Source organism: Rutilus rutilus, assembly GCF_951802725.1.
Source record: "Rutilus rutilus genome assembly, chromosome: 23".
Lineage (NCBI taxonomy): Eukaryota > Metazoa > Chordata > Actinopteri > Cypriniformes > Leuciscidae > Rutilus > Rutilus rutilus.
This window is the reverse complement of record NC_140233.1, coordinates 11,382,046-11,394,587: the sequence shown is the minus strand read 5'-3', so window position 1 is coordinate 11,394,587 and position 12,542 is coordinate 11,382,046. Positions and strand designations below refer to the sequence as shown.

Here is a 12,542-nt window from a genome sequence, read left to right as displayed (position 1 = left end):
AACGTTTTAGACAAGTTAAACTTACAAAAATGTAGCGATATTTTCATAAAAAGAAAACCGATATTAAAACAAAATAGGACATTTTCTTCAGGAAATAAGACATCTATTTTTAAAAGTGTACATTTCCTGTGGCACTTCGAAAGGGAAACATCGTTGTGTTAGCTTTGTAAAACAAAATCCTCATGTTCTATGGTTCAGTGTTGACTGGTGCTTGAGACCAGGTTAGCGCTTCATGTTGTGTGAAACATGATCACTTCATCTCTAATGTTTAGAAATATTTTGGCTATGTGATATGCCTTTTGCCAGCCAGGTTAATTAATTGGCTCTGGCTCCCTCCCACCCACGCCCTTCTGTGTCATTATAAAAGGTCTTTTGTAGGCTATTCAAGAGATGAATAAATTCAAGAGGGATTAAATAATTAGACGTTTTTATAGACTCTAATCTCCCAAAACACTTTGCCTTTATAAAATACAAAAGAAAGGATAGCTTTTACCAAGGTGCAATTTTATATACCAATCTTATGTGTGAGCGACTCAACACCACGTGAGTGCGCTTTGGGACGCGTCTCGATAGCGGCCCTTTGTGACACCAAGGGCTCAAGTGTCCACTGTTGGCTCATGGGATGACTCGATTTCTCCGAGACCTCCTTGGTCAGTGCAGTCCACAGCGGTCCAGCCTACCTCCACAGGTCACTGTTTACTTGTGTTTAGTTCTTTTTTTAACCCTCTACTCAGTTTCAGTGTTAAACAGAGAGACTCATCATTATTCATGTCTGGGCCTCGTGTGCTTACTTCTGCCCTCCGTGACCCTGACCTTGACCAACAGATCCCCACGCATGACTCCGACATGAATCGTGCGTCAGATTGTGGCCTAAGTCGAGTGCAAGTCAAGCACAAATCTTGCAGGACTTCAAATACATCTGCTTTTGTTTTGAAAACAAAAAATAATGAGGAGAATTACATATTTCAAGTCCAAAAACCTGTAGAGCCATTTTGGGTACCTGCTTGTCAACGTCTTGACAGAATAATTGTTGTGTTGGTTGACCAAAGTGAAATTAAAATGAGGTTTATACACATTACCTGCCACATCATTACCTTCATGTTCCAACATTTGATAAAGTGACTTGGATAATGTCCTTACGTAACTTCTGCCATACATAATGGTCATTCGGAGGTGAAAGGAACACTTGGCAATGTGGTTAACGACGTACACCACATCCACCAATTACGCTGATGAGTGGGTGGTTGGGTAAACAAATTATAAAGTCACTTAAAGGGATAGTTCACCCAAAAACCTATAATTCTGTCGTAATTTATTTACCCTCATGTTGTTCCAACACTGTAAGACTTACTTTCTTCTGCCAAAAAAATAAATATATATATATATATATTTTGAGGTCCACACAATTAAAGTCAATGGGGTCCAAAATAACATTGTGTGAATACAAAATATCTATATTCTAGGACGAAAGAAAGCAGCTTTGGAAATTTTTATAGGTTAAACTATCCCTTTAAAGGTAATAAGAGGAGTCATTTTGAGAAATTAAAGGACTGATGCCAATATTGGAGAGTTTCATATTTCATTGTGGTGTGAGGTTGAATGAACTGAGAAATGCCAGAAACGTTATCTGTTATGAAGCTGTCCAAACATACTTTTGGTCTGGTGACCACATTTTTACAAGATGACTCAGTGATAGGATATCTTGCTTGAGAAAACAGAAGGATTGATTTCCTAGTAAGAATAATTGAGATTCATCTCCAAACCTGTTTCCTGGTGTATACCTGAAGCTGCGCTATCAAAACCTTACACGGAAATACTACTGTTATAAAGCTGACAATTTGCACTTAAACTTTGTGTGTTTTCTGGAATTATTTTGTCATTAGTCTCATGCAACCAGACTTTTGATTATAGACATTGTGATCCACTTGAAAGATTATTCCGGCTAAGTACCATATGGTTAAACAGGAAGAGATCATCTGACCGACATGCAAAGCATGAAACTAACCACAGTTTATTTTTACACAGTTTGAGGTGGGTAAATCTGAAATCAGTGATGTCATCACAATAGACAGTTGATGGGGTGATGGGATTATGCAGAACCTGCTTTTACCAAGTTCAACATGCTCCTTGATCAATATTCCAATCAACCAATCAGATTTGAGGGATAAGTTTACAGTTTATGTCAAGTTTAGGCTTACGACCAGGGTTAGATGCTTCTACATCAGTGTTATTTCCTTCTGATTTTAGGACAAGTTATGGGTAGGGTTAGGTTTAGGGGTAGGGATATGGTTAGGATTATATTTCCATATAGAGAAATGTGACCTACAAAATTAGACAGCTTCTGAATATCTTTTGACCATTTGATGCTGGCACAAAGCTTGCAGAGACTGGCAAACCTAGTGATTTTTCATTTTGTGGCCCAGTACCCAGTAAACACAACTTTGTTTCCAGGAAGACTAGTAAAAAGTGTACACTGACTCTTAAAAGTTGCATGAGGCCAGCCAATCAGATCAGAGCTTGTGATTTAGGTAAGTGGTTGCCATTGTGTGCATCTTTTTAAAACTCAAACTTGGCTGTTTTTCAGATGTGTTTATTTATAGCATCAGTTTGTTTTCCTTAGACTACAGGCCAACATCTAATGTCTCAAGATACACTTCCTGCTCAAAAAGGACACCTGATCCCCGGCTTCCTGTCCTACAACCTGACTCCCCAGCAGCTCACGTTCAGAAAACATCTTCCCCATGAAATTTTCAGCACGGCCTGTTTGTACCACAGTCTGTGATGTCCAGTCAGCGGTGAATGATGATGATGATGACCTCACCTGCCCTTTGTCATTGGAAAGCCATTGGAATTCATAAGCAGCGGAGCCATGAGGTGAGCTCAACCTCTTGAAAGGAACATTTCACCTCAAAATAAAACTTCTGTCATTATTGATTCACTTTCACGTCGTTTCAAACCCAAATAGCTTTTTTTTCTTCTGTGGAATACAAAAGAAAATGTTTTGAAGAATGTTCATGTTATATTCTTTCATACCAGGTGATTTCAAGCTCCAAAAGAACTATAAATTCTTCATGGTTCATGCAACTTTTGCACTATATTACAAGTCTTCTGAAGCCATATGATAGCTTTCTGTGGGGAAAAGGCTGAAATTTAAGTTGTTTTACTCAGACCGCTGTGGTCACCGCTCACTTTCATTGTATAGAATTTAGTAAATTTTGTACATAGGTATATTTCGTTAGCTGAATAAATATACAGCTGAGTATCATCAGTGTAACAGTAAAAACGAATGCTATTATTCCTAATGATATCTCCCAATGGTAGCATGTACAGGGTGAAAAGCAACGGTCCTAGTACTGAGCCCTGCGGTACTCCATACTGAACTTGGGATCGATATGACACCTTTTCATTTACTGCTACAAATTGAGACCTGTCAGATAATTAGAACCTTGCGAATGCAATTCCACTAATGACAACATCATTGTCGAGTCTATTCAAAAGAATTTTGTGTTCAATGGTATCAAATGCAGCACTAAGATCCAGTAACACTTACAGAGAGATACAACCACGATCAGATGATAAGAGCAAATTATTTGCAACTAATGAGAGCAGTCTCAGTACTATGATACGGTCTAAATCCTGACTAGAAATCCTGAATGGATGCCATTTCTTTCTAAAAAGGAACAGTTGTGAACATTAGCTGTTGGCCAGTAGTGAATAAATAAAGGTGACTGAAATAAAGCAGCTTGGGCTTTCTGCAATAAATTTCTCCTTTTCTTTTCCACACTTTTTAATATGCCAATTTTGTTTATTTGTCTGTCCAGGTATCTTGTAATTTAGATTTAGATTGTAATTTATTCATTTCTGTTATCTAAACTATTCTTAGCAGTTCAAAAGTTCTTTTATGTGGTAGCATTGTGATTGTGTTGTTCATAAAAGACTATGCAGAAATGTTCAAACATTTGAGCATTCCCAAAAGTGTTAACAGTATAAAACTCTTTGTCTTTTCTTCTTAGCATGCAGTAATGATAAATGACGACTTGAATTCAAATAAAATGTTTACTGAAGTTTCTGAGCAGTATTACATGAGGGGTTCAATAATTTCTTCAGTGTACATCGAATCATTCATTCAGTTATTAATTCACAAACATTTCTGATGCTCTAAAATCAGTCATGATGTGCTAATTATTTGTTTAAGCGTTAAAAATAGCCCAGAAAACATTTTCAAATAAAATTTATACTGGAAACTTTAAAGCGTTTATGGCTAATCTCGAAATTTTGTGCATGTAATCTGAGGTTGAGTTAATGATTATTTGTGCTCAATCATGTGAATGTCACTCATCCTTTGAAATCATGTAGGTGTTTTATTATTGAAAGGTTAATCTAAGGCAGATAAATAGAAAAATCAGTAAATTCACAATTTTGTCACACACAAGTTGTGTACAGTGTGGCAGTTTTAGTTTCAACACAGCAATGCACACCGTTCTAAGTTTCCATCACACCTCTTTGAGATAGAACTTTGGGCCCCCTGTCCCACACAGAAACCAACAAACAGATGAATAAATAAACAAACAAATAGCTGTGTCGTATTTCAACCCTGATGAGGACTTTCCGCTGGTTTAATTACAGATAGAAGCACACTAAACTGTTTGACCCTACTGGAATTTCATAGATTTGCACAATTCGAGTTCTATGAGTGCAAACTAGTCCCAAAAAAAAAAAAAAAAAAAACTATAAAAAACTCATTATGTAAGACAGAGTTCCAGATCTGCTCGACTTCTTCCCTTTAAAACCAGATTTGCTGCATGTCAAATCCTCCCAACAAAAGAATCCAACAAGATTGTAGAACTTCTTGGTCCCTCACTTTCAGTCTTCTATGTAGAGTGAGGTCTGGCTCCATTTCCCCAATTTGTAAACTCCCACAGGGCTGAAGTTGTTGGGAGGTTTTGGAGATGCTGGACGCTTAACTCACTCTTTTGATATTGTTACTACGTCTACGTCGAAAACAGGCAGGTAAGCATCGCTTCTCCGATTTGATTGTAGGTGAGCTGGGAGGAGAGGCCTGTTTTCTGTAAAACAGAAACACAGAAGGTAAATATCAAATATATTACAATCAATTGATCCATACATTTTATTTTATTTAACAGTTTCTGATGAGAACAAACAGCACAGGGACTTTTTTGTGTTTTCATCTCTCTGCTTGTCTGTGCAAGTTCCTGACAGATTGGAAGTTACGGCAGTAGATAGCGACAGGTATCTGTCTTTATTAGGGTTCTTTATTAGGTGCGAAACCGCACCGTTCCCCATCCATGGTTTGGCACAGAACCCTGTTCAAAATCCTGCGACACCACAGAGCGCCATTTACATAGTTTTATATTAAATTGGCATTATATTTGTCTCAAATCGTCGTTAATGTACATACTGAACTCACCCTGTGCCGCAAGATACATTTAGTTTTGCATTCATTTACAGAAATCAGCATATTTGAGAAAAGAAGCATGTCCGAATTCATAGTCCTCATATAAGAGTAAGCTAAATTACCAGATGACTTACAACTGGTGAGATTCTAAAGTGTGCATACAATGGTCAGTTTACTATCCCATGAGGCCACGGGAGAGGATTTGTAAATGACAGTGAAGCGACACAACTGACGCTGGTAGGTCAACTGACAGTAACAACATGACGGATTATGTGCGGATCTATATTATACTATATAGAACATACTTTTTAGCAGTCGTGAATAATTACTTATTTTAAAATAAGTACCTACTCAAGTGAGTATGCGATTTCAGATGCAGCCTTTAAATCGTACAAAACACAGATTCATTCAGGAACTGTAACATGACTGTTTCAGTAAGGAAAGGGCGTTAGATCCAGATGCAGTTTAATATTTATTAAACAAAAAAAATTAAGTAAATCCAGGCAGAGTATAACAAGAAACCGGGTAAAGAACAAAATAATACAAACACAGGAAAATCCAGAAACTGAAACAAATATGCACGACACATCCATAGAGGACAACACCAGACAAGGAATATGAGAAACACTAGGTTATATATACACAAACGGTATTTGAAAAACAAAACACTCCTGGGAACAATCAAAGAACTACTCAACAAGAAAAACTACCAAGGACTACAAAACATGGCGCAAAACAGGAAATAACATAAAAGTCCACACAAGACAGGAATCATGACAGAACCCCCCATTTAAAGAATGGATTCCAGATGCTCTTCAACAAGACAACAAAAAGTCTAGGAGGGAGGTGGAGCGGAGGTGGAACCGGCAGGTCAGGTGGCCAGGGCGGAGCTGACGCGACTGAAGACCATCTCAGCAGAGCTGGAGGGCTCCATGGCTGAGCAGATGACCACCACAGCCAAGCAGATGGGACTAATAACCACCACGGCTGATCAGGCGGAACTGGAGACCACCACAGCAGGGCAGAAGCCCACCAAGTTGGAGCAGGCGGGACTGTAACAGAGAGCACAGAGAGGTCAGAAACGTCTCTTTGGCCATGACAGGGAACACACAGGATTCAGAAAAGGCCTCCTTTGCCAATTCAGAACAGGCAGAGAGTTCACAGATGGCATTTGTGGCCGTGTCAGGGTAGGCAGCGAGTTCAGGGGAGACCTCCATCATTGTGTTAGGGTAGACAGGAAGTTCGGGGATAAACTCCGTGGTCATGTCAGAGAAGACAGGGAGTTCAGGGACGACCTCCATGGTCATGTAAGGGCAAAAAGAGAGTTCACAAGCAGACACTGCTGCCTCTGGAGGTTCTGCCGCCTCGGGAGGAGCTGGAGTGGACACTGCCGCCAAGTGTGGGTTAGGGTTAGGTTAGGCACAAATACACAAGATGGCAACTGCCTTTACAGGGAGTGCAGCTGACGGTGGAAGAACCTCTGAGACCCCCAGACTCAGGTGTGCTGGACTTAGGGACGATGTTGGTGGGTCCCCATCAGTGGTGGGTCCCCTACACTGGAAGCTAGTTTCGAAACGCCTTGGGGCAGCCTTAGTTGCTTCAGGTACAGTGGCCGTGACGGCTGGAGAATCTGGCGTGGCGGCCGTGAGTGCTGGAGAATCTGGCGTGGCGGCCGTGAGTGCTGGAGAATCTGGCGTGGCGACCGTAAGTAGTGGAGAATCTGGCGTGGGAGCAGTGACGGCTGGAGAATCTGGCGTGGCGGCAGTGACGGCTGGAGAAACTGGCGTGGCGGCAGTAACGACTGGAGAATCTGGCGTTGCGACAGTGACGGCTGGAGAATCTGGCGTGGCAGCAGTGACAGCTGGAGAATCTGGCGTGGCGGCCGTGAGTGCTGGAGAATCTGGCGTTGCGACAGTGATGGCTGGAGAATCTTGCGTGGCAGCAGTGACAGCTGGAGAATCTTGCGTGGCGGCTGTGAGTGCCGGAGAATCTGGCGTTGCGACAGTGACGGCTGGAGAATCTTGCGTGGCAGCAGTGACGGCTGGATAATCTTGCGTGGCGGCAGTGACGGCTGGAGAATCTGGCATGGCGGCCGTGAGTGCTGGAGAATCTGCCGTTGCGACAGTGACGGCTGGAGAATCTGGCGTGGCGGCAGTGACGGTTGGAGAATCTGGTGTGGCGGCAGTGACAGCTGGAGAATCTGGCGTGACGGCCGTGAGGGCTGGAGAATCTGGCGTGGCGACAGTGACGGCTGGAGAATCTGGCGTGGGGACAATGACGGCTGGAGAATCTGGCAGTGACGGCTGGAGAATCCGGTGTGGCGGCAGTGACGGCTGGAGAATCTGGCGTGGCTGCAGTGACGGCTGGAGAATCTGGCGTAGCGAAAGTGACGGCTGGAGAATCTGGCGTGGCGGCAGTGACAGCTGGAGAATCTGGCGTGACGGCCGTGAGGGCTGGAGAATCTGGCGTGGCGACAGTGACGGCTGGAGAATCTGGCGTGGGGACAGTGACGGCTGGAGAATCTGGTGTGGCGGCAGTGACGGCTGGAGAATCAGGTGTGGCGGCAGTGACGGCTGGAGAATCTGGCATTGTAACATTTCGGCTGGAGAATCTTGTGTGGCGGCAGTGACGGCTGGAGAATCTTGTGTGGCGGCAGTGACGGCTGGAGAATCTGGCGTAGCGAAAGTGACGGCTGGAGAATCTGGCGTGGCGGCAGTGACAGCTGGAGAATCTGGCGTGGCGGCCGTGAGGGCTGGAGAATCTGGCGTGGCGACAGTGACGGCTGGAGAATCTGGCCTGGGTCTGGAGATGATGGACCTGGGACCACGAAACTTGCAAGCGCTGCAAGCACCGGACTTGAGATCATCCGACTTGGAAGTGACCCTCGAGGACCATCACGGATGAGTTTACATTGTAACGGGAGTCCATGGCGTGTCTGAATCACACAATTAGTCGATTCTTTCACAGACAAAGAACAATTCGTTCCCTTGCATTGTGTTGCTCAGAAACACACAACTGTTAACTGAAGTGGGTTCGTTTGGAACTAATTTCACAGGTGAATTAAAAATTAACAAAGTAACTGGCAAATTATGCAGCAAATTAAGTTTATTATAAATTATTGCATAAAACAAATTGAATGTATAAATTTAATAATTACCAATTAATTTTTAACAGAGCAGTTCAATGATATATATATATGCAATTATATACTAAATTAAATTATACATAACATTTGTATTGTTCACCCACAAATAAAAAGTCTTTAATCATCAATTGCAAATGCAAAAAATTTACATTATTATATTTATAAATATTTCCACTATATTATTTATTTATATATTAACATTTATGTTTAATAATTGCTGGAGCATAGTCACCGTTCACTTTACATTTTCTGCAAAACAACTCTTTTTTTGTGTGTGTTTTCCACAGATGAAAGAAGGTCATATGGGTTTGGAACTACATGAAGATAACAGAAGAGGATGATTGAATTGAGATATTTGGGTGAACTATTCTTTTGAGAGATTATGAGTGTTTGGGAATGTAAGCCTCACCTGGCTGCTGCAGCAGCGGCCGCTGCTTCTTTATTGCGCAGCTGCCGCATTATACGCAACATGCGACAAATCTGACGCAGTGTCATCTTCGGAGCGTGGCACGTCAGACTTGGGCGAGGGGCCCCTCTTGGCCCTCTGTAACTGAAAAGGGACATGTAATCGCCACCAGGCCCCCTCCCAAAGAGCTGAGCGCTGCTGCTGCCATAGCAGGATGCAAACTGAAAAACCAACAAGAACAAAGATATAGAATTATGTTGCATGAAATCGGGACTTGGAGACCTTTTCTATGAATTAACCCGTTGATAAGAAAATCATTCGACAAGGTACTGGCTTAACATCAAGGACACGATTAATTAACTACATCCTAAGAAACCAAAGCCCTGACACACACACACACACACACACACACACACACACACACACACACACGACTCTATACAATAAACTTGAAGACACACAGATTCTTTTACTTGACACCTGATCGGCCCAGAGCACAGACATGATACATCCACACCAATAGTGCTGACAGAACATGACCCAGCCAAGAACAAAGAAAACTCAAACTAACCGAACTGAGAATAAGTTAAGTGATCTAGTTCATGTCTTTTATTTCAGTGGTATCACCACCACAGACACGATTGTATTAAATAGCAATCCATTTTTAAATTCTCAACCTCTTCTAACCCTCTTCACAACAAATAAGCTGAACATGTAAGTCATAGCTGTGTCTAAAATGAAAATCTACCGTTTAAATATCACCATAACAATATCAAAATTGGTAAATAAATAAAATAATATAAACATAATATAAAATTAAAAATAAGATAAAACAAATACTTTTTGGTGTGCAACATGAGCCCTAAATTTCTCTAAGAGATTGTTTCTTCTATCTGGACCATCTGTTATTGAAGTGAATAATCAACTCATCGAAACTCGAAAAGAGCATTCTTGTTCTCCAAGTACTCACCGGTACAACAGTTGCCATGGTAACCAACTCAGATCAGGTCGTCCTAGGGATGCTGCAGAATAATGCTTAAAATGTTGCTTGCTTTGACTGAGCGTAGATCTTTTATAACTGTTCTCTTCCTAGGTGCCACAAGAAGACCAATCACAGGGGCCCTGGCGGTCCAGTTCCGCCCCCTCGGAACCTGACATCACCAAGTGATGTCACTCCGCCACTGCCCTGAACTGGACACAACAATGGGCAGAGGGTGTCTCGCGTTTCAGGTCCATGACATGCAGTTAATTATCACGCTACCTTTTGTCTCTGGTGGGTAAATTTAGAATCTCGTAGGAGGGAACAAAGAACCATTCTAAGAACAAAGGGTGTTGTGAATTGGGTGACGTGCTCCTGGGAGAGAAGCTTTGTGTAGCCCACAAACATAAATTAAAGCAGCTCATGCTTTACAGACAGTGAGGCTGCTATAAAATGACAGTGGGTCATGGATTACGTATATTACGATATAATTATAAATTATTAAATTAATTAAAATAATTAATTAAAATAAACTAGAAATATTGGAAAGCCCCCAAAAATGGAACAAACAAACAAACAAACAATAAATACATACATACATTGAAAACAATGATTTTAATCACATTTTGACAGAGTAAATAAAAGGAAAAGCAAATGTAATTAATTAAAAAAATAAATAAAAATAAATATAAATATGATAAACATATTATACATATATTTATAAATTAAAAATATTATAAAAAAAAATTGATTACATTTGAACTGACAAAAAGCAATTAAATGGAAAAGCAAATAAAAGTGAATACAATGGTAAAAGCAGGCATAAATGAATTAAAAGCTAAAAGAAAGATCTTCAGAAACTTTAAAAAATAAAAATCATTTTAATTGGGGACATTTTTTTATGCCTTTTTGAAAAGCAGGTTCACGTGCTCTGATTCTTTACATGGTATGGTGCTAAAATGAATGAGTGAGTGAATGAATGAATGAATGAATGAATGAATGAATGTATTAGATTACATAAAGCAAATACATGGAAAAGCAAATAAAAATGACAAATGGCATAAAGCAGGACTATATACAATGGCATAAAGCAGGACTATATTCATAAAAAAACATCATTAGAATCTTTTTAAAAAATGTGAATATTTTGAGCTTGTCTAATTTTTTATTTGTATGAAATTTTACAGAATTTTGGGTCATCAAGGCTTTTTGAAAAGCAGGTTCACCTGCTTACAGTGTGATTCTTTAAATTGTATTGTTTAATAAATAAATAACTTGAAAATGTGATCACATTTTGAATGACAGTCAGAAATGTATTAGTATTAGTGCATTTAGTACTTTTAAAACCATTAAAAGGACCTTAAAATCAATTCTTGTATGGCAACAAATTCAAATGTGTAATGTGGATTCATGAATACATTTCTTAACATCCAACATTGAAATAAAGAACGAAAGATCCGGACTTGCTTGTGTCTTCTTAATGAATTATTAGTTTTTTATTATGTAACAAAGCACATATAGATCACGATCAAACGTTTCGGCAATCAGCCTTCTTCAGTGAATCATACCATTACATACAGTACATCAGCATCCACCACTGAAAATGTCTTAGAAACTGTTTTTATAAGACTTAAAACTCAAACTCAGTTAATTATCTAAATTGACATCATCACAAACTCACACCAAATGTGCCGGCATACATTCGACAACCACAGCTTCAAAAAACAGATAACTTCTGTTATCTCATGAAAACCAAAAACCTCAAGACAGGCCTTATCAACTTCGCACGATGTAGCCGGTCACACAAAAACCAGAAGCAACTTTCAAGTAGCCTATTCAAAATGTATTGTTAGATCTGCAACCATCAAATGTGAGTGAAAGGTACTGTTGAATTATTCAGAACTGATCATGACAATATTTCCAACCCTACCCTAATCTTAAATAAATTCACTAGAAAAACTAATAATTGTTTGGAAAAGCAATGGACATTATTTTTTGTGCATTATTTGATCAAACAAAATGGAATAAAGTTCTCTGGACACTCCTCTTCTCTTTATCTCCTCACATGCTATAAAATTGTATGGTTCAGTGCCATAAAATATTGAGCTGCAATAAATCTCTTAGTAACCGTGCAAATTTCAAAAACCTCTAAATGTCTTTCCTGTTTTTTGCTCCTCCCATTATGATGTCACCCTACATTATGTAGACTATCACCACTGACATCTCCCTACCTTACTCCACATGTCAAATTCATGTGGAATTCATGAAGAACTTTTCGTTCCAAATATAAGCATATTATAATTTTATTTATAATTAGTCAATTTAATTGTAATTTACTATATCCTTTCTGGGAGAAAAAACAAAAAAAACATTGGGCATGTTTGTGAAACCTATTTATTTACTTTGCAATACTGCCACCCTGAGACGAAACTGTAATTCCCTACAATGAAACGTAAACTGGGCCCAAAAACTGAAGAGGTGAAATAGACAGTTTAATGAAAAAAAAAAAAAAAAAAAACATTATTATGTATGGCACTGATGGCAAAAACTAGATTATTATTCAAAATCTGAGTAGAACAGTGTGACCAGTTTGGCT

The 12,542-nt window shown here is 39.8% G+C and overlaps 1 protein-coding gene across 2 annotated transcripts; it reads right to left on the bottom strand.

Annotated features, from left to right (window-relative positions):
* Window positions 1-3,896: 3,896 nt before the first annotated feature.
* On the bottom strand, window positions 3,897-10,497 carry LOC311282570 (uncharacterized protein). Of its 2 annotated transcripts, none has more exons than XM_084396391.1 (3): window positions 9,938-10,497; window positions 8,971-9,188; window positions 3,897-6,468 (listed from the first exon to the last, which is right to left on the bottom strand). In XM_084396391.1, the coding sequence occupies exons 1-3, from the start codon at window positions 9,953-9,955 to the stop codon at window positions 6,408-6,410; spliced, it is 297 nt and encodes a 98-aa protein (XP_084252517.1). In that variant the 5' UTR covers window positions 9,956-10,497; the 3' UTR covers window positions 3,897-6,407. The 2 variants fall into 2 exon arrangements, with proteins under 2 accessions (XP_084252517.1, XP_084252516.1); XM_084396390.1 differs by having other exon boundaries at window positions 3,897-5,066.
* Window positions 10,498-12,542: the final 2,045 nt, after the last annotated feature.

Coding starts and splice junctions, on each gene's coding strand:
- LOC311282570 (XM_084396390.1), bottom strand. Junction 5,067..8,970: donor GCCGCTGCTGCAGCAGCCAG/GTGAGGCTTACA, acceptor TCTGTTTTACAG/AAAACAGGCCTCTCCTCCCA.